Source organism: Mytilus edulis, chromosome 1 (assembly GCF_963676685.1).
Source record: "Mytilus edulis chromosome 1, xbMytEdul2.2, whole genome shotgun sequence".
Taxonomy (NCBI): Eukaryota; Metazoa; Mollusca; class Bivalvia; order Mytilida; family Mytilidae; genus Mytilus; species Mytilus edulis.
Genome location: NC_092344.1, coordinates 93,383,915 through 93,407,459, shown reverse-complemented (window position 1 = coordinate 93,407,459; position 23,545 = coordinate 93,383,915). Strand labels below are relative to the sequence as shown.

Below are 23,545 nucleotides of genomic sequence, written 5' to 3'. Positions count from 1 at the left end.
TTTGCAAAACAAAAAGAATACTATCGACAATCAACACTCACTAACAAGATTATTCTACTTAACGCAATCCTCTTAAAATCTTGTATAGATATGCCTTTACTTTAACTATTCAGTACAGGCAAAGATACATAACTACCTTGTTTTAATAAGTCTGTATCCTCTGGATAATGTCATCATCACTTTAGCTATAAATCCACTTGGTTGTCTGTGTTGCTGATGTCGCTGTTGTTGTAGATTCTGACGCTGCTGTTGAGATGATGGCTGCTGAGATGGACTTCCAATCAACATTGAAAGAATGTCACCAATATCTACATACATAACTTCATAACCTGTTAAAGTTTATTTCTTCATTAATTGGTATCTATCTTGCAATTAAAGATTAAAAGCACAAAATAAATTTTACAAAAGCTAGGATGACCTCTTGCAGCTGAATAAAATCTTTTATTTATTGAAAAATAAAAAAATGTAATTTAAAAGCAATTTATTTCACATATATGCTGATCATAAAGAAACAAAACTATTTTAAAAGTATCTAAAATGAAGTTTTGTTGTTTAAAAATTAAATTTGATCAAAGTTATGTATAAAAGCACGCTAGTTTTTAAATATTTCTATTCTTACCATATAATTTCCATGTGAGGATACCATCTGGCATAACATAGTGTGGGTGGTTTACTAATTTAATGATTTTGTTCAAAGCTTCTGAAAGTGGTTTATCAAATTCAGCAAATTGTGGATTAACTCCCTTTTCAAAACTTTTCTTGGCTTCAGCAAGAAAAGAAAGCAATGAAAATAAACCTTTTCCTTTACTCTCAAATACTGCATCAAGAAGAGATTCTAAACCTGAAAAAATTGAAAGAAAAAAAGAAATAGATACCAGTCAACTCTTTACCATGGAAACAAATCCATTTGCTTCTCATCTCAAGAAATTTGGGGAAATGTTAAGCATTCATTTCTGTTCTTGTGTCTGATATATCTTTAGAGTTGTATATTGTTTCCATATATTCTATTTTTTGACCTACAGACAGCAAACTTAATACATTGTTTATATACATATAAATTTTATCTTCACTATTCTATTTTGTATATTTTCTATCTATACATTGTAAGTGCTTAGCATTACTTTTAAGTTTTAAAGTTCATAGCATATCAGGAAAAAAATAATTCTGGAAAAATAATTTCAACAGTGTATCAACAGTGTAGGATCTTTGAGTCATATCAGATTTTTTTGGAATTTTTATTGCTTTACTGAATTTTTTAACTGATTGGTATAATTCAAACCTTGAATATCTATTGTCATTTCCAGTAAGTTGTATTTCTCATCTTTGTAATAGTTTAATCTTACAACAGCAGACTCAATCACAGGACTAGCAGGATCATACACCAAGTCAAATTCTAATTGTATACCGTATTCTGTTACAGAAAATGGCAATCTAAAACATATTAAAATATACACGTATTTATATATATACAATTCTAACCAATTAATAATTATAGAGTGACATTCTGACCAAGTTAGGTAGAATCTAAGAAGTGAAAAAGTGTATGTATGAATAAAGATTCTATCATTGCATCCTGTGTGATACAACCGCTCCTCTTGAGACATTTACAAAGCATTTGAAATAACCAAAATTTAAATGTCAACAGTGGAGCTTATCATACTAGAGTATCTGTTTCTCTTAAAAAAAATTTAAACAAAGTGTTAACTTTCAGTATGTATGGGGTTCAATAGGAAGTTTACTATTCACAGTTTCAGTCATATTAGGTTTTTCAGATCAGTGCTAAAGACATACCAGTACTATCATTACACCATCCATACATAAAAAACATCAACCTATTAAGCAGCTTCCAACAAGGTCTTGTGCTAAAGCCTTGATTTCCTACGGACATCAATTTCAGTGATCTCTTACTTGTCAACAAGAGCTCTATAATTTAAAATTGTTAATTGACTCTTGAGGCCATATTTGATTTGTGAAATTGTTACACAAATGAAAAAAAAAATTACCTTAAGAACATTCCTGCAGTGTTTGGTTCCATTTAGCACAGTAGTTTATAAAGAGAATTTAAAAATTGAACGTTATTACAATACTTCATATGACCATTCTTAATGTTCTATTCCTAACCTGAAATATCTAGATAACTCCAGGTATCTAGTTTGTCCAGCAAGATAATCATCTATTTCTGGTAGTGATCTGCCATCTGTCTGTAATGCTTTCTGCCATGATTCTCTCAACCTACAAACAACTTAGATTGGTAATTATTTGTACATTGTAAATATTAAATTGAATAAACTATAAGAAATTGTCTATAATTAAAAAGAAATCTTCGAGACGAGCAGTTATATAATTATTTATCAGCTCTTTCATAGTCTGTAGGTAAGAGATAACTGTATCATAGTTTAAACTCAGACAGCATCAATTGGTGATTTGATGGTTGCAAATATAGTTGACTGGCGAAGGGTTAGCTTGATTCTTATAATCTGACAGAAAACAACATCAAATCATGCATCTAAAATATGTCATTCATCGTCTGGGCTTGCATGTATGTTTTCATAGCATCAATTTCGATGCCATGAAAATATGTGACGTTATCCAATCAAAATGGATGTTATAATGTTGTATTAAACTTTTGTAATATACCCACTGTTTTTTATCTGGCTGGTCATTCTCCAATAATCCCTGTACATAGGATACCATATAAGTCTGCATGTATTTCATCTGTTCAGTATGAATCAGATTGATCAGCTTATAAATAAAATCCTGCTCTTCAGATATCATTAGGACAGAAAAGGCAGTTGTTCTTATTACAGCTTGTCTGTTTATATCTGATGTCAATAAAATCAGTTTTTCCTTGATTGTACTTGTCAATTCCAAGTTCTCAAATACCTGAAATGTATTCTTAAGACAATATTAAAATGCATTACTGAAAAATTACATGTCAGTTTCACTGGTTTTATTTGAACTTGACTTCATTTTCACAGTTTATTGAAAAATTACTACATCAGAAAGATTTAAAAATATCGATTTTATTATGAGATTTCTAAAAGGGAAATAACTGTAGATATAATACAGTTTAAATCAACTAGCAGGTGTTGTTAGTTCTACATAATACATCTAGATTTACACTATCCAAAATATTTTTTAAACAAAACTATCTAACATTGTTATAACAGTACCTGAATAGCAGATTTTGTAACTTTGAAAGGTACATCTTTATTGTGTAACAAATCAAGTATAGTTGTGATCAACCTTCCATCTGTATCATACACTTTCTGTACAGCACGGCCAATATTTCCAATAGCCTAAAAATGTATAAATAACATTTTTCAAACATTATTATCTCCCTTTAAATGAAATAATGCTCTTTTGGTGAGTCAATATTCCAGCTTAAATACTTCATGTTATCCCAGTTAAAGAAAATAAGGATAGTCAAATTATGGCGCACCAAGCAAGCTGCATCAACAAATTTATTTAAATTTGAAGCAAAAAAGGAAACAAAAAAACAACAAGAAATGAACATCTCATTGCCTGCTGGACTTACTTTAAAAATTAGATGCACATTTAACAGGGTTAATCTCTTTTATTTAAATAATGTCTTTAAAAACCCTATTGAACTATTGTTTATGAATAAAAGACACTTTCTTTGCTTCTCCTGTTGTCTGAAATAAAAAATGACACATGTGGAATGAACCATTATAATGTTATTGAAAGTTAGGATTGAACTTATTAACATCTGATTAAACAAAATTCAATCAAGACACATTTTTTTTCTAAAGCTGAATGCTTTGTAAAGAACGAATTAAGACAAGAATCTTTGTATAATAATATTTTCAATACAATAAAAATGTTTACCTTTAAAGTTCTCACAATAATTGTGGCCCCTACTGTTGAAAGTTCCTCTTTTGTCTCAAGTGCACTATCCAGAGCCTCATGTAAGGTAGAAATTGCTTGAAAAATTACACCTTCTTCCTAAAATTTACATACTTGTTTAAATATAACTTTGGTGTCTGCAGTAACATATTTCATAAATAGCTAGATTAGTTAAGAAATAATTAATTAAGAAATAACAAACATAACCAGATGCTCCACAGGGCACAGCTTTATATAAACGCAGAGTCCGAACCCTGAACAGTTGGGGCAAGTATGGACACAACATTCAAGCTTGATACAGCTCTGAATTTGGATTGTAATTAAATATTTGACACAGCATAGGTTTCTGACACAGAATGAATGCGGTGTAATGAACTTGACATTTTTTTTGCTTTTGAGCAATGCACTGTGCTGTTGAATATTTCTTTAATTTCTGAAATCTTAAATGAGAAAAATTGTACTCCCCCTACAAATTCTCATTTACAAACCCCCCATCCCCAGTTTTTGTTTTACCTCCCCTTTTCCCTTATTCCAAAAATAATCTTAATTCAAATTTCTAATTGAGTTTGCAACAATAACTCAATAACTACTCATTAAAATACATCATAACATATTAAAATATAAAATGACATACAGTCATGGTTAAAATTAATATTAATTCATAGTAACTTTTTTGGCCCCTAATTCCTAGACCTTTGGGACTATAACCCTAAAATCAATCCCAACCTTTCGCTTGTGGTAATAAACATTGTGTTAAAATTGTACTGATTTCTATTTACTTATACTAAAGTTACTATATCTGGAAACCATCTGTCTTTGACAATGCTGACGACAACGACATGATACCAATGTACGACCAAAATGTTTTTAATTTTTGCAGTCGTATAAAATCTTTCATAATTATAGTTTCAATAATTAATGGGTGAGAAAGAATTTCATACTGTAATAATGAAATTATTGCAAAAATATGAAAAATGTACATAATGTTTGTGTATGCATGGCAACTAAAATAAAAAGTAGTTGGTATCAAGGACATTTCATAACAATAAAATACAAGGTCAGCAGTTCTCAAGGTCAAGTATCCATCTGTACTATACAGTACGCCCAGAGAGTATGTAATCGCGAACTCTAATCACCGATTTCCGAGTGTAGCAGTGTGACACCGCGAATCACGGATTATACTCCCAATTTCCTCCAAAGATTCTCTCCCAACACCGCATGGCTGTTTATTGGTTTATTGCCCATCGGATGTACTGAAAATTAATGACGCGTGACAACATCATCGGATTAGCCAGATTTATTACCTTTGTACATTTAATCGATCTTGATTGCACCTGTGTTTTAAAATACGTTATTTAAATGTCCTTTCATTGTCAGATAAAGTGTGACATTTTTATTTAAAATAAGATAATTATTCTTGTATGTATATGCCCATGTCATTGTCATATGACATACAACGTACAAACGTATAAAAATACGAATAAAACACTTATTTTGTATTTTCATTATAGTCCGATCAGGTCATAATTTTTGTTTTTTCAACAGACGATTTTACCACAATTAGAACCTTTTATGACCTACTCAGTGAGCAATATTTGGTTCATTAATAGTTCAATATTATATAATTAATATCAACTGGCTTAAAACAAAATGATGTTTTTTACGGTAATATGTCCAATCTTAATTAAACCCAAGAGTTAATTTATCGGATCAACAAGTGAACTCTGTTACTTTCAATTTATTTTGAAATAATTTAATTTTGGATGTAACGCGTCTTCTGATTGGCTGACGTTATTTTGTTATGAGCCCATAGACATAATTAAGTCATGTGACCGTGACGTCATCAACGTTTTTTCATGGTTTTCTACGGTTTAAAATGGAATTTAGAATTAAATTATAAGAAATGACTGTAATATTTTTTCTGTCTATTCGAAATAACATAAAAAATGTGGTGCACACTGTTAAATAACCCGCTACACGCGTTATTCAGTGTGCACCACATTTTTTATGTTATTTCTTCATAGACAGAAAAAATATTACAGTCATTCCTTAAATGTAAAATAACCGACTTGAAATATTTGAATTTAAAAAAGAAACTGTTTTGTATGCAATGTGGCAGCCCTATATTCATAAATACTGAGATACATTTGCCGCCTAGACACAACACAATAATCACAACCTTTAAGTATTTAATTATATGGAGAAAAAAAAATCATGTGTTTTTTATCCGTTATGATCTGTTATTGATCTTTAATTATTCAAAATAAAATTGGATTGGCGCAATCCGTATCCGGTTTTATGTCCTCAGTTGACTGAGAAACGTAAAAATAAAAGGCTGATGTTGGTTAATTCAGAAAAGGAATACAATTTAGAATCTGGTTAATCAATTGTAAAAGTACCTTCTAGAGCCTCAATCTTAAGCACACAAATTTATGTCAATCATTACAAAGCAAGTTTAAACCTTGAATGAATTTTCCCACGGTTATCCAGAAAGGTCACCTGAGTTTACTGTTACTTGATACTATTTCCCGCCAAATAAAAATCTCGTGGACAAAATTGATGTCACTATTTTTAGCATTCAATATTGTGAGCAAAGTCAAGTTCAAGTTCAACTACGCACTGTTGATCACTGAGATGCGTATCTTCTTACAAGATATATAATAGCTTAATATAATTTCCTGTTTTTAAGTATTTTGTAGAACCCTTACCACAGTATAAGCACCTATAAGATCTTGAACTCTTGAGTTTCATTCTCAAAAACTTTCAAGGACGTTTAAGAAGCCAATGTACTTGTCATTCCAATTCCCCAATAACATTAGTTAAATGACAAAGTTTTACTGTGTACATAAAATACTAATATAAAACATAGCTTTAAACTCATAATTTTAAAACAGTAGTTGATCAAATTAAATGGAGGATAGATAAGCCATATAAAAAAGAAGATGTGGTATGATTGCCAATGAGACAACTCTCCACAAGAGACCAAATGACACAGAAATTAACAGCTATAGGTCACTACACAGCCTTCAACAATGAGCAAATACTGAATTATCAGCTATAAAAGGCCTAAATCACAAATCTTTTGAAATGTCTAAAGACATTTTCAGTTTTCATATGTCATAAAATATAAAGACATTTTCAGTTTTCAAATGTCATAAAATATTTTTAGAAGATGTTTTGTTACCTGTTTTAAATCTTGATTATTTGTTGTTGTATACAGTTTATTAACCATAACACTGAGTGGGAGCCAACAGCTGGTACTGTTTGTCTTTTTACAAATATCCTGAAATGAATAAGAAACAATTCAATAAAACCAAATACTTGTGACAGTGTTAATGATGGTAGTTAATAATTAAAAACTTCAAGACATAGTTAAAGTATTTTGTCAACATAAGGGATACAATTTGCAAGATAATTTAAGTTTTCACAAGGAAGTATATTGTAGGAGTGAGTAAATACAAGTCTCACAATATGTGATATTTTAACGAGATACCACTAGAGGCGAATCCTTGTTAGTTATACGTCCTTGGTTTTCACAATGATTTGAATTATGGCATTTGATTAGCCATGTGTAGATCAAAGGTGAACCTGGTCTATCAAATTAATATCTCATCATTTTTCAGAGGTAAAATCTGATTTCATTTCACAACTAAATCTTGCTTTACCCTGTAAACCAACTTATTTTGGCAGATACTTTATTTCAAGTATAGCCCTTACTAAAACCATTTCGCAGCAGTTTAAATTTGCGATTTTCTAATTTGCTTGATGTCATTAAATGAGGAAAGAACAAAGTTTAACATATTTAAGGATGTACTTAGGTGAGGTTTTGGAATTTGTGTCAATGTTCGGACTCCTTGGTGTTTTTCCATACATCACAACGTAAAATATTTTGCCCCATAACACCCATTTATTTTTTCATATAAGACTAAATAGCTAATGAAACCTCATTTACCAAAATTTTAGAAGATTCTTGATTTTCTTTCCTTTGTTTTAAGACCCAAATAATACCAATGCAAATATAAGGTAAAAGTCTGAGTCAGCCTTTTCCCGCCATATTTTAAATCTCAAATATCTCGAAAAAGAGGTCCAGACCTATCAATATTTTTATCTTATTTTTATCCTTAACAAATGCTTTACCAGCTTATACTATCAATTTTAAATTCTTGATTTTATAGTTTTTATCTTACCTCACCTAAGTACATCCTTAACCCTTTCCTCCATAGTGACGCCACCCCCTTTACTCCATAATGACGCCTTTTGACACCTGTGTAGTACCTCAGTTGAAACACTTTGACTACAAAGTGTCTGCTTCAGACTTAATAAAATTTGTATCCAATATGAAAAGGATATTCATAAGAATATCTGACTTGAATTTATTTGATGAAATATTTGTTTTTCGCAATTTATTTAAAATTTAAAGCATATTTTTAGCATTTTATTGAAAAATCCTATGCGAATCAAGTATGCAAAAAAAAAATGTCAATGGAGGAAAGGATTAGGATGATTTATATTCAAGTTATTTTTCTACTCATGAAAGACGTGAAAATAAATCACTTTAAAAAATTAGTTTGTTTATAGTATATATGTCACATAGGCACTATGTACCTACCAGAACCAGTTGACAAGACTGTTCAGTTGGTTCATGATTTATAGCTAAATCATATAGGAAATATCTACTGGTAAACCATGTGACATGGTCTTCCTTTATACATCTTGTAAACACAGTAATACAGGCTTGTGTAGCACAGGATAACAAACCATCCACAAAATATTCCTCTTCTAACATCTACAGAAAAAATACAATATAATGCTTACTATTAATGGAACATGAACAAATATAACTCAACTATGACTAAACTTCATCACAAGTTATGAATGCTGTCAAATTTCTTTGGTAGCTATTTTTTTCGTATGGAAAAACAAATACACAATGAATGCTATGACAAGATATACATAAACCAAGTTTAATATAGAGGACACCAGGATCCTCTAGTTGATAAACTAAAACCTATAAAAAATAATACTGAGGAAATTTAAAAGAACACTCATATCACTGTACTACTTCTTAGTTACCAAATAATAGCAATAACTAACTCGTGGCCACACCACTGAATACAAATTACCACTTATTTTTCTCTTGCTTACCTTTTTTTCAAGGTCACAAGTTCCATCTTTGTTTCCATGACAATCCAGTACATCATTAATAATAAGTTGAAGATTCTCTTCTGTAGAATGCTTCATAAACCAGACAAAGTCTTGGTAAAGTTCGGGCCATGCCTGCAGGTCAAGCTCCCTGAAGGATTTAACCAAAGCATCCAGCTGGTTTTGGACTATTTCCTGTGAAACTGAAACCTCCTCTTCTTTGGAGAATTCAAACAGAAAATCAACTGTCTTCATATCTGCTGACGATTCTATCTCATCAACTGAAGTCAAGGGAGTGGCACTTCTAAACTGGAACTTCTGGCTATCAAAGAAAACTATAAATGTCATATTTAAAGTTATTGAAGTGTGCAACATTATATGAAGCACAGATAATGTGTGCAACATTAAGATATCATTCTTGGGGACAGTAACTAATTAATGTTTGGTTGATGCTGGCATATCATAATGTGCCCCAGGAATCAATTAACATATCTAACTTATTATATGATTACAAGACATCCTGTAGAAAGGATTTAAAGAATCACAGCCAGACACAATACAACAAATTCAACTTGGACAGAATACAATATATAATATATAGTTTTTGAGAAGTTTATCAACCTTGATTGTTAGATTCAGAATATAATACAAGTATACTTACCGCACATCTGTAATTGCTGTAGCATATATACTGCCATTGTTAGCTGATGGCCTAAAGGATTGTCGTTGCAGACAATCTATAGAACTGATTAAAGTATCTGAGATCTTGTATTCACAATTAACAGTTGATCTGAATGGATAAATAGGCTGAAAATTGAAAATATTTTTTTATGTTTTGTTTTCACATCCATACCACAATATATATTTTTTTTCAAACTCAAATTGATACATTTTAAGCATATCAATCTAACTTAACTTTAAGTGCCAAAAACCTTTAATTTTATCCAAAAAGGCTGTTCATGTGGTACCCTAAACTTCAAAAGATGTGCTGAAGATATAGCACATATGGTATCAGGTAATTATGTGTATGAGTTGTTTCCCTTAGGTGGGACATCAGTTTTCATTGACAATGCAGATCTAGAATGTATTACCAAGTTTTGCAAAACCCTTTAACTACATTTAATTTGTTGATAAGCCTAATAATTTTGATTCCATTGTTATTTTTCAATAAGATATAATGTTAAAACACTGATGAATAACTTTTCCACTTATCATGCCTTGTGTGGTCAAATACCCACTTTTGTCTGATATAGAACCAGTCTACGATTGACAAAGGGAAGTAATTTGTTTTAAAAGTATGTAATAACAGAATAAGTATTTGGCAAAAAGACTATTGTCAATTTACACTATTATACAAAACACTGGCCTTACTTCTGATGTTTGTCTTTGTCTGTACCCACCGTGGATCTTCTTAATGACTGAGAAGAATCTCATCTGTAATGTGTATATCTGTGGCATGTCACACATTGTCAAATCTTTGTAGGTAAATATACTACCAGGGATGTGGTCATGCACGCTGTAGTGAATGCTACATGGACCAAATATATCAACCTGGAAAGTATTAAGGTTTTCATACAATCATTGAAAAATAAGATGAAAAGGATTGTAGTTTCATGATTTCAAAAGCCAATACATGTATTAAATTTCAAAGGAACATATCTGTCATTTTCAAACAAATCAAAGGTCAAGGCCATATGACTCTATTTTACTCATAATGAACTTATTTTAATTTTTAAAAATTCAAACACAGCCTGTGTCTATTCTTTGATGTAATTTTTTTCAAATCTCACCTGGGATAGAGTTTTCTGTTTTTCATTAGGGCCAAGAACCTCCAGCTGTAGAGCTGACAGAATTCCACGTTTGATATTGGCAGTATAAACTGGTTCATCTTTGTGTACCTGTATACTACTAGCATCAATCTGGTTGTTAGTGAAAGTAAAATGAAGAGGATATCTGAAAATAAAATTCTATAAAAATAACATTTGCTATGGTTGTGAGTGAAATTGCGTGCTTCAGGTTCTTTATTCTAAAATAAATGTATAATACAAATGTTTCTGAAATAACCTTTATCAAGAATGCACTAGACAAAGAATAGGGGAAAACATCTAAAAACTTCAAACCAAAGGACCTAAACAGAATAGCAAAAAAATATTATAGGTCATGACTGTCTTTTTCCCTTTTTCCTTTTTTGTATGCCATAGTGTTGTTTCCAATACACTATACTGAGTATTGCCTATTAATTTTGATTTCGATACTGAAATACTTATGTTTTTTTCAGTATTTCTATTCATATATATATATATATAGCAGCTAGATAGTAAAAACAGGTACTGAACTCGAGGCTCTTAACCCTTTACTCCATGGAAATTATTTTTTAACATACTTGATTTGCATAGGATTTTTCAATAAAAAAAAATCATCAGGTTTAAAGTATTAAAATGCATTGTTAAAACAAATATTTCATCAATGAAATTCCAGTCAGATATTCTAATGAATAACCTGTTTATATTAGATACAACTTTTATTAAGTCTGATTCTCATATGTCTTCGGCAAGACGTTTTAACTGAGGCACTACACAGGTGTCAAAAGGCGTCATTATGGAGTAAAGGGGGGTGGCGTCAAAAAGCGTCATTATGGAGGAAAGGGTTAAGAGCCTGTGTCGCTCACCTTGGTCTATGTACATATTAAACAAAGGACATAGCTGGATTAATGACAAAATTGTGTTTTAGTAATGGTATTGTGTTTGTAGATATCACTTTACTGATCTTTTTTGCTACTTACAATTAGCTCTATCTATAATGAACTTGGCCCATTAGTTACAGAGGAAAATATTTTGTTAAAATTTACAAAAACTTGCAAAATTTATGAAAATTAGTTAGAAATTGACTGTAAAGGACAATAACTCCTTAAGGGGTCAACTGACCATTTTGGTCATGTTGACTTATTTGTAGATCTTGCTTTGCTGAACATTATTGCTGTTTACAGTTTATCTCTATCTATAATAAATAACGGCAAAATTTCTTTAAAATTGCCAGTTGAGGAGCAGTAACCCAACAACCTGTTGTCTGATTTGTCTGAAAATTTCTGGGCAGATAGATCTTGACTTGATAAACAATTTAACCACATATCAGATTTGCTCTAAATGCTTTGGTTTCAGAGTTATAAGCCAAAATCTACATTTTAGTCCTATGTTCTATTTTTAGCCATGGTGGACTCTTGGTTGGTTGGCCGAGACACCGGAAACATTTTTTGAACTAGATACCCAAATGATGATTGTGGCTAAGTTTGATTAAATTTGGCCCAGTAGTTTCAGAGGAGAAGATTTTTGTAAAAGTTAACGTCAACGTATGATGGAAGACAGACAACGACGACGGATGACGGACGCCAAGTGATGAGAAAAGCTCACTTGACCTTTTAGGCCAGGTGAGCTAAAAATGAATCAGATAAGATAAGATAAATAACAAATATCAGAATTACTGGACTATTTCCTATGCATACCTGCTAACATCTGCTGAAAGTTGATTTGATAGAACTTCTGTATATTCTTCTGTTTCACTGTCAACTCTCTTGTGTACATTACAGTTTTCAACCTAAGAACAAATTAATTCAACGTTGGCTTCAAGAAGACTATAAAATCTGTTTGTATTTAAGACACAAGTATAATAGTAACTCAATTTATGATAAATATATATCTTAATAGAAATGTTCATATAAACATACTATTTTGAGAAAAATTCTATGTACAAAATGCACTGGTTTTCCACAAAAAGAACTATATAGCTATTTAAAGTAAACAAAAAAGATATACATATATTGCTTTTTACATTCATTAAAATCATTCAAAGACCAATTTCAAACAACTTTAATTCATTGTAACCTCTACAAGTATAAATGCTACAAATATATTAACTTTTTCTATATTCAAATGCAGTTTAAAGTGTGTTTTTTTTACTGTATACAAACATAAAAATCGAAATACTACTACCTTTAATTCTGATTTAAAACCCGTATAAACTCTAATTATCACTGAACAAGTATACTGAAATCCAGATTTGGAGGGAGTCGTTCCTACAAAAGAGCTTTCCACTGTTGATGTATAGGTGTAACTGTAGGAATTCTGTTCAGTAAAATATGCATCTAAAAATAAAATGTTTATTAAAATCAACAATGGAGATAAATCAAATTCCAGGTGCATATATAGAGAATTTCATATGGCGTTTTCAATATCACATCCGTATCAACCCGAGACACGAGTTGAGGGTTGATACGGTGTGTGATATTGAAAAATCCATATCATATACACTTTATTATATACATGTACATATACCTGAAGTAGATGGTTTTTTTTATATGACATGACGTCATACAGATAAGAAGGTCTGACATGACATCATACAAATTAGGGTTTTGATAAAGCCTTTGCAACAGTGACTGCAATAGATGACGTGACGTCATACAGATTAAAGGTGTGATAAAGCTTTATTAACTTTTTAAAAGTCAACTGTGGTCAAACCGAATCCACTTTTTGGCGTTTTTGTTGTATCATATCATAAAGAAATAACTAATAGTGCCAATGTATTGAAAATGTAACTTCCTGCATAAAAAGTATGTTTAATTTTATTATTTAATTGAAACAATGTATTCTGTGTTGATAAGAATTTTTTCCTGTAATGTTTTTCTTTGAAGTTTATTTTTTCTGATGCAAAAATTTTAATTAAATTATATATTTGATGACAACAATCTTCTGTAATCTTTCAATTCTATCCAAACAACAAATAAGAAGTCTGTGACTACAAGTATCAATTACTATTATATCTTTTTAATTACACTACATAGATATAAGTTTCAAAGAATTTTGTAATTTTGATTTTGCTGAGGCATTTCAGAAATATAAAGTGCAACATTTATGACTGTGCTGCACATGCTATTTGTAATAATGTCATGGATGTTGCATAAAAATGTAACTAAATGAATTCAATGCTTTTTTTTTATTTTATTGTGCCATAAAAACTTTGACCAAGGCACATTTTGTATAAAGTTTGGAAATTCTTCATGAAAAATTTGTGCATGTTCAAAGCTATTAAACCCAAATTAAATCACAAAAAAAAAGCATTCATCAGTTAAAAAAAAAAATAGCCCAACACAATTTTTATTTTTGCAAAGACATTTACACTTTACTTTTTCTTATTATAATCTACATATGTTGTAAACATGGTAAAGTCTCAAAGTAAGAAACAGTGAAAAAAATATGACTGGAAGAAAAATAGCCAAATTAAGGGAACTATAAAATCATAGAGTAATAGTTGTGGTCTCTGGCTAGTGTGCTTCGTCTGAATTAATGATTCTATAAACACATTTCATTAGCTGATCTAGTAGATTATTCCCTTGGCTTATTTGGTAGAATGTTGGCATACTGTGAAAGCGTTCTCAGCTGGTAAATATTTATAAGACCCATAGTGAAAAAAAGAGTTTTTTGGCTTAGGTTAGACTTTGGACATTCAAATGACTCTCTGGGTCAAGATTGGAGCTGCATATGGTCAGGAATGGTGTGCTTTTCTGCTGGTCCTTTAAGGGGCATAAGCTGTCAAATTTATCTTCACCGATTTGACTCAAATTCTCAATTTGATTTATAACATGTATACATAAAATTGAGAATGGAAATGGGGAATGTGTCAAAGAGACAACAACCCGACCAAATAAAAAACAACAGCAGAGGGTCACCAACAGGTCTTCAATGTAGCGAGAAATTCCCGCACCCGGAGTATGAATGTATGAAAACAAAATTCTAAAATAAACAATTAAGAATGCATGGACTAGATAAAATGTATCAACATTTCATGTGTATTTTAATCATCTCCTAATTTACCACGAAGATGTCCTCCAAAGACTGCTGACACTCATATAACCAGATATAAACATAAATATAACTGTAAAAAGAAAAGTGACCACATGAATTTAGATTTTTTTTCTATGTCTGTTTTACTTCAAAGAGTGTTTTTTAGTGGATTAAACCAGTTCAGTTAACCAAATGGATCATCCTTCGTTTCACTTTCAGTGTTGACCTTCTTTTCCTAAATTAATAGCTGAAATCATGTGTAACCCAACTCCAGCTATGGGGTTAGAGTAAAGGTCACATGAATTTAGATACAATGCAAGTAAATAATTCTTCAGCCATATTTCTCATCTTATTTTGAAAAAATTGACACCAAATTCGTTGCTACAAGAAAATAAGTATTTCAATATATCACTTTCATTATTGATTGAACAAAACAAAATCATGCTTTAATTCCTTTTATATCTGGTAGCCAATGCCACTATTAAGAACTGGGATACATGCTTTTATGATGGATCAGAGTCAACATTTTCCTGTTTAAACAACAGAAAAAAATATGAAAACCAGTAAAAAAACTTTAATCTTGTGTTATTAATTAACTTTCAATATATGAGGAGACAAACCAACACCTTTTTTATATCTTTTTCTATCAATTTTACCTCTTGACACTAAACTGTTCTCACCTGAAGCACTAGGAGAAGCTGAAAAAAGAAAACATTGTTTTAATAATTATGAAACAGTACATGAACATAACAATTTGTCACAAGTTGCAATTTTACGCCGGTCTCTGTATTGTAGAGATTTGAAACAATGAAGTTAAAAAGCAAATGAAAATCAGGCAATAAATATATATATATATATATATGGCCTAGTGGTGGAGTTGTCTAGAGGGTCAGGCTTTGTTGCAAGGCAATTAAGTGCCACGATATATCAAGTTCAAATCCCAGTCAGGGAGGAACAAAATACTGTCCTCATCTTGGGCTAATGTCTTTTTATGGATTTTCGTAGTGTCTGACCAAAAAGCAATCAGAACTGCTTCAGTTAATTAACCACATAATTTTAATCCTAAATAAATACAAGTTTTATCATAAAATAGATATGTTTTGTCATATGAAATGACCAAAGTAAGTGTTTTTTTTTTTAAATTTAAAGTGTTTTATAATGGTTTGTGAATTTGGTAATGTAATTGACACCATTTTTTTATTACCCCGTTTGAATTCTGAACCATTCTGTGATTAAATGAATGGGATTTTAATAAATTTGAAGCGACAGATTACAACTTAGATACACTAGGCATCTCTTTAAAATTTAGTTTAAATGACATTTTATTGATATCATTAGAAATAATCAAAATAATATAGTATATATATATATAGTGAGTACATTTTGAACACATCGAATTCGTATGATGTCTTTATTAGCTATATGACCTGACAATGAAATCAGGTACCATTAGGTAGTGTCAAGCCTCATAAATATATATGTTCCTGGACCAAATAGGAAAACATTTCATTTTTATTCATGGTAAAATTGTTCAATCTTATTTCATGATAGTTTATGTTGCGCCCTCCCGCATGGTAAGTCACCCATTGAAATTTTTGTTGAAAAATAAAGAGAATAGTATACTGTATATTCAGAAATTATTGTATGCCTTTATTATTGCGAATTCGTCATTTTTGTGATATTAAGAAAAATCTTGATTAATTCATATAATACAGTATATTTCTACATAAATATATGTGGACAAAGGGCCGTAGAACTGTTAATTTTGCAGAAAACTGTCATATACATTTCACTGAAGCATGACTGGAGCGCACCCCCCCCCCCCCTTTTTAAGTCATTCATTGCTCCCCTCCTACCCCTTTATGAAAAGTTCTGGATCAACCACTGATCGTTTTTATGATGTCACTAATGACATTATTGGTGAAAATATTTTTAAGCTGGAATACTGTTGAAGATTTGATTTTAGCATAGGTACTATGAAGTACTTTGATAAAATCTTCAGTCCTTTTTTGGCAGCTTTTAGATCTGGTTTTGGATGTCAGTCAACTTTATTAAGAGTAATTGAAGATTGGAAATTAGCCTTAGATCAAAATAAATACCTTGCAGCTATCCTTATGGACTTGTCAAAAGCATTTGACTGTCTCCCCCATGACTTACTGCTACTGAAACTAAAAGCTTATGGTCTATCCAAATCCTCACTTGATATGTTATATAGTTATTTAACAAAAAGAAAACAGTGTGTGAAAGTAAACCAAAATTTAAGTGGTATGCTTGACATATTTAAAGGGGTACCACCAGGGTTGGCAAAAACCCGGGTTTTATGAGTATTGCCCAGCCCAGTGGGAAATACTGGGAAAACCCGGGTTTTACTGGGTTTTAGTGGGTAATACTGGGCAATATAAAATATTTGTCTGAATTTTAAAGAGGATTCAGTGATAAACACAAATACAGTACATTTAATAAGATATTTATACCCTATTTTGTTTGTTTGGCATTTGTCTAGATTGGCAAACTGTAAATAGAAAGCAAATACATATTTTTTTTCAAATGAATATCATGAATATAGCTCCTATTAAGAATTAACATTTACATGTATTAAAGGGCGTATGACATTTGCGCCGATTTTGAAAATGTTCCTTCTTATATTTGCGCCGATTTCATTTTTTCATTTGCGCCGATTTTATATTTTTCCTAATTGGATTTACAGGTAAGTTCCTGGTAAGTTCATACTTTTACATTGGCTGAGCACAGAGTGTAAAGACAAATCAAGTGACATTGCAATTGGTAAATGGCTATCCCAATGTTTCGGGTTACCATTCCTTTCCCTAAATGAAATCGATGACAATTACGCCAAATATAGAAGAGACGAAATCATAAGAAAGGAATAATTTAAAAGTAGATGTGTTGCTTATACATACCCGGCAAGAACAGATTTATGATTTGAATGTATTCCGTTTTTATGGATTTGAATGCTGTACATATATTTTTAATTCGTCATTTTAGTATAAACAAAGTGCTTTTATCTTAGGTTTTTACTTCTTGATTTTAAGCAGGAGACAACAGTTATATACATGTTATGATTGACAATTCATAACATGTGTACAACTGGCTAACGGAAGAGGTCTTTAATGATAAATGAAAATAACATTACTGGGATGGAGAGTTTTCTCATTGGCACTCATACCACATCTTCTTATATCATTTCATCTGTTATTTACCTGGAAAAAATATCGGCGCAAATGAAAAAAAGAAATCGGCGCAAATGAAAGAAAAAATCGGCGCAAATGAAATGCAGATCGGCGCAAATGCAAAACGCCGGTATTAAAGAAACATCACATTTAAATAATGTATATGTACTGTCACTAATTAATAAGTAATTATTCAGATTAGAACACAGATTTGTTTATGTAACAATAATCAGTCCTTTCAATTTAATAAGTGTTAATGGCATGACCCTGTAGGGTGTTTATTTAGCAATATGAATGTATAACAATTAAAATTAAAAATTCACTTAAACACTGCAAAAAAATGCATTTTTCAAAGTTTGGATTATTGAAACAATACTTGGTAATTAAAAGGTATCTTTAAATGTGAAAATCTTGTATTCTGCCTACATATAAAATTAATAGAGAAGAGAATGAAATTGAATTTTCTAGAAATGACTGTCAACATGGTCAATGGTTATCTGTATAAAAAGTATATATATTTAGCTGTTATACAATGAAACTATAACAAGTCTTTACTATTTTGTGTTAAAAGCTTAAAAAATCATATTGCCCAGTAATGCCCACTATTACCCATTTCTGGGAGTATTGCCCAGCCTGGGAAAACCCGGGTTTTCCCGCCCGGGAATTCCCGGGTGGGTAATACTTTGCCAACCCTGGGTACCACAAGGTTCTATCCTTGGACCCATCCTATTTAATATTTTTATTAATGATTTGTTCTTTTCTGTAAAAAATTGTTCTTTATATAATTATGCTGATGACAATACTTTGTCAAAGTGTGGAAATTCCTTACAAGATGTAATTTCTGCTCTTGAGGAAGACAGCAATTTTTTAATACAGTGGTTTTCTTCCAATAAAATGCAGGCCAACCCAGGGAAATTTCAAGCTATCTCTCTTGGCAAAAAAACACATGATAAAAAGATTGTGTTTGATTTGAATGGTATTTCTATATCATGTGAGGATGAGGTTAAACTACTTGGAGTTACGATTGATTTTAAATTAAACTTTAATTTACACATTTCAAATATTTGTAAAAAGGCTGCAAGGCAATTAAATGTTTTGAAAAGAATTGGGAAACATCTAAACAAACTGAGTAAGCTTACAATTTACTACTCTTTTATTAAAACTAACTTTAGTTATTGCCCTTTGACTTGGCATTTCTGTGGGGAACAAAATACCAGGAAAATAGAAAAAATACAAGAAAGAGCGCTTCGATTTATTTATGAAGACCATCAGAGCTCATACGAAACACTCCTGCAGATTTCGAACCTTCCATCATTAAAAACTCATAGAATGCGCTCAATTGCCTTGGAGACCTTTAAAATAATTATTAAAAAATGTCCTTTATTTATTCAAGATTTAGTTGTAATAAAAAACAGTTCATATAATTTCAGGTATGTAAACACTGCTGAGGTACCTAGACCTAGAACCTCCAGTTATGGTAAAAGATCCTTTAGATTTGAGGCAGCACAGGTATGGAACTCACTTCCTAATGAGGCTAGACTCATGACTTCTTTTGACCAGTTTAGGAATTATATAAATTCCTGGTGTGGGGGTCAAAAATGTTACCGCAGTTCATGTCGTTTCCACCCAGTGCTGTCTCAAAGCTGAAATTTCTTTCTTTCTTTTTATAATGGCCTTTTGCTCTGCTTTTTATGCAGTTTTTTATGCATTTTTTTTAATATATCTGCCATTAAATGCTAGTGCTTATATTTATTTATTGTTTTTATGCTTTTAGTCTGTTATATTTTATGATCCCAAGTGATTTGCTGATTCCCCGTTTCAATGCACATAGAGGCACTTGCCACATGAACTTTGACTCTGGAGGCTCACAAATCAAATAGATTTGCTTTCATCTGTTCATTATATTGCATGTTTTTTTAGTTTTATTTGGTAGTATTTGCATGATGCTGCATGTTTTTTATGTGATAGTCGGTTAAAGAGCTCACCAGAGCTCATGTTTTCTCTGTTATTATGTATATATATGCCGACTCTAAATAAAATTTACTTACTTACTTACTTACTAGGTCATGTAGGTTTTCATCAAATTTTCAACACTTTTTCTTAGGGCAAAAATTATGAATGAAACAACCCCTTTGTCGAAATACCATTATACCTTTATAGTTTCTACAACATATTTGAGTATGGACAGAATAAGAATACCTGTTCAGGGATATTATCTTTGAAGTACAGATCATGCGTCCACTCTTGCTTTATTAGAAAGTTTTATTGCGGGAAGGGGAAAGAAACTAGTGTATCAGATCATTAAAAAAACAGACATTGTGATTTTGTATTACATTATAAGTCTTATAATTTTACACGGACAGAATTTTCTCACGCTTTGCCAAAAAATGTAAATTTTATGATGGTCTTTTTTTCTTAAAGAATGAAAAAAAAAAACGGTCACCATACTATTTTTCAAGCTACAAGTTGTGCGCCCTGGCCCGTGCCTGGCCCCAAGTTTGCATGATTATTCATGAAAAAAAACAAACGTTTTAGATTGCTAATATTCAAATAAGAAATCAATGAGATCGAATTTGAAATACATGAGGGAATATTGTTTTGTAAAGAAAACAAAAAGCAAAAATTGGTGTCACCATGTATTCTTGCTACACTTGATCACACTTGAAGTAAAAAATAGTGTACACATCATGTGAAATCTCACATTCTTTATAATTACTAACCATTTATATTAGGTTGACAGTCCTAAATATATAGCCTTTTAACAACTATCACAGCAATTTAACATGATGTAAGAAAATGAGGTCAAGGTCACTAAACAGGCGCGGATCCCCCTTTTTTGGACGATCAATGCATTTGAATGGAGTCATGTAGTTGGAACCCCACCCCCCTTTTTTCTCCATGGTTAGGAACCCCCCTTTTTAAATTGGCTGGATCCGCCCCTGCTTAACCAAACTTAAAATACATGTACACCTTACAATCATTCCATACACCAAATATCCTTTAAATATACTTGACCTATTGTACATCGAAGATACAACTTTAACCAGGAAAACTTAACATTGATCAATGAACCAAGAAAATGAGGTCAAGGTCAGATGAACCCTGTCAAGACAGACATGTTCACCTTACTATCATTGCGTACTTTAAACTCGGGGGGATTATTACAATACTTAATTGACAGGGGCCCGCTGGGGTTCTGTTATCCCACCCTGTAATATAATTTAAATTTTAGAAAAAAGTAAAATCACAAAAATACTGAACTCAGAGGAAAATCAATTCGGAAAGTCTATAATCACATGGCAAAATCAAATAACAAAACGCATCAAAAACGAATGGACAAGAACTGTCATATTCCTGACTTGGTACAGGCATTTTCAAATGTAGAAAATGGTGGATTGAACCTGGTTTTATAGCTAGCTAAACCTCTCACTTGTATGACAGTCGCATCAAATTCCTTTATATTGTCACCGATGCAATACCTTTTCATATATTGCGTCGGTATAATTGTAACCGTTTTCCGTATTGTTTCGGTTGGACGTGGTGTGTAATGGTCTGTAATGAAATAGTGAAATACCAAAGTGCCAAAAAGAGAAAAGTTGGTTGATACAAAAAGCCGGGAACACCAAGAAAGATGACAGACGAAGAAGTTATGGGAACTATAATAACCTATTCATATGTTTCTGATAGTGTCCCCGACTTATTCACATATTTTCAAGACTGAAAAGGTGACATATTCCAGCGGCACGTCCTATCACCTTGTATATAGGAAGTAGAGCCCCGAGATTTTAAATAGAGTTGATCTTTTGCATATACAATCTTGAAGAAATCATATTAAACCAGGAAAACTTAAGATTGATCAATGAACCGTGAAAATGAGGTCACCGTCACATGATAATTGTCAGACAGACATATACACCTTACAATTATTCCATACTCCATATACAGTTAACCTATTGCTATAAGTATTAGAAAAAACAGACAAAAAAGTTAACATTGAGCAATTAAAAGTAAAAATGAGGTGACGGTGGTCAAATAAAATATGCCAGACTGTTATATACATGTCAGAGGCGGATTCAAGGGGGGCAGGGGGCCCGTCCCCCCTTTTTTGGAAAAAAATTGGTTGTTTATATAGGGAATCACTGAAGCGTGACTGGAGCGGGCCCCCTCTTAGGTCAGTCAGTGGGCCCCCGCTTATGAAAATTTCTGGATCCGCCACTGCATGTAGTGCGTAAAATTTTTCCAAACGCCAAATATTGATGACCTATTGCATAAAGCATTAGAACAACAGATGGTGAGAGCCGGGTTGTAGTGGTTAGTTCATCGGACTACTAACACAAAGGTTCCTGGTTAGATTCCCGTTCCGGGATGAAAATTTCAGGGACTGAATTTTCGGTTCTTCCTTGACACCATTTGCGAGTATGGTCTTGAGGAAACGATGATAGTCCGTCGAAAGGGGGCGATAAATTGGTGACCTGTGTTAAGAGAGAGCCATATTTCTTGCACGTAAAAAATACCCTTGTAGATTTCGAAAAAGAGTTGGCTAATGCCGCTACAGGACAGCTCTCGCACCCGCAAAGTGGAAAGGGATAAATAAATGATTAATAAGTTGCAAAACTTGTTACACAATCCGCTATAAATAGATATTTTTAAACTAACAAAAACACAAAAACTTATTTACAACCACTTACAATGAAAATGAGTTAAGATTAGATGACACCTGTCAGTTGGATACACCTTACAATCGTTCCATATACCAAATATAGTAGACCTAATGGTTATAGTATTTGAGATATGGACTTAATCACGAAAACTTAACCTTGCCGTTTACTGATCCTGTAAGTGAGGTCGGGGTCAAGATAAAACTGTCTGACGGACATGAGGACCTTGCAATATATGCACATACCAAATATAGTTATCCTATCACTCATAATAAGAAAGAACCATAAAAATGAGGTCAATGACAATGGACATATGACAGACGGAAACTTCATACCAGAAGGTATCAATACACAGAATATGAAGGATCTAGGTCATCTTCATTCTGAAATATTAAGCTTTTAAGCGGTAAGCTAACGCCCCCAACTGCGCCACCGCCGCCGCCGACGGATCACTATGCCTATGTCGAGCTTTGTGCAACAGAAGTCGCATGCTCGACAAAAATGAAAAATTCATTAACCTTTCTTTCTATAAATTGTCAATTTTAACTAAAATACTTCTCTCCCTTGATGCAAAAATAAACTAAAAAATAAAATGAAATATTTGGTATTTGTCTGCATAGTGCAATGACTGACTTATTTTTTTTAAGATCATTTTACAATCAAAGATGCCTTTAGACATATAATAGCCCTAGATAAATAAAACGCACCAGCGTAACAAAGAATATTATAGTTTTCTGAAAAAAAAATCATTTATATAAATGTCAACGAAAAAAACTGTAAGCAACACAATTTGAACTTGGTATTTGATGAGGGTTTTTTCAAGTATCATTTTAATTCTCGTTTAGAATTTGAT

General features: G+C 31.8%; 1 protein-coding gene across 2 annotated transcripts in view; it reads right to left on the bottom strand.

Annotated features, from left to right (window-relative positions):
* LOC139495185 (uncharacterized) overlaps positions 1–23,545 on the bottom strand; it is a 56,379-nt gene that overhangs the window by 31,448 nt on the left and 1,386 nt on the right. Inside the window, exons 2-17 of one of the 2 annotated variants that reach the window (XM_071283391.1) lie at positions 15,503–15,544; positions 12,996–13,147; positions 12,509–12,600; positions 10,800–10,962; positions 10,381–10,560; positions 9,671–9,816; positions 9,013–9,331; positions 8,477–8,653; positions 7,052–7,150; positions 3,850–3,966; positions 3,174–3,299; positions 2,642–2,883; positions 2,122–2,232; positions 1,280–1,431; positions 620–841; positions 137–329 (exon numbers count right to left, since the gene is read on the bottom strand). In XM_071283391.1, coding sequence (XP_071139492.1) covers positions 137–329; positions 620–841; positions 1,280–1,431; positions 2,122–2,232; positions 2,642–2,883; positions 3,174–3,299; positions 3,850–3,966; positions 7,052–7,150; positions 8,477–8,653; positions 9,013–9,331; positions 9,671–9,816; positions 10,381–10,560; positions 10,800–10,962; positions 12,509–12,600; positions 12,996–13,147; positions 15,503–15,544 — 2,533 coding nt within the window. The remainder of the gene's footprint in view (positions 1–136; positions 330–619; positions 842–1,279; positions 1,432–2,121; positions 2,233–2,641; positions 2,884–3,173; positions 3,300–3,849; positions 3,967–7,051; positions 7,151–8,476; positions 8,654–9,012; positions 9,332–9,670; positions 9,817–10,380; positions 10,561–10,799; positions 10,963–12,508; positions 12,601–12,995; positions 13,148–15,502; positions 15,545–23,545) is intronic. The other variant, XM_071283397.1, reaches the window with a different exon arrangement.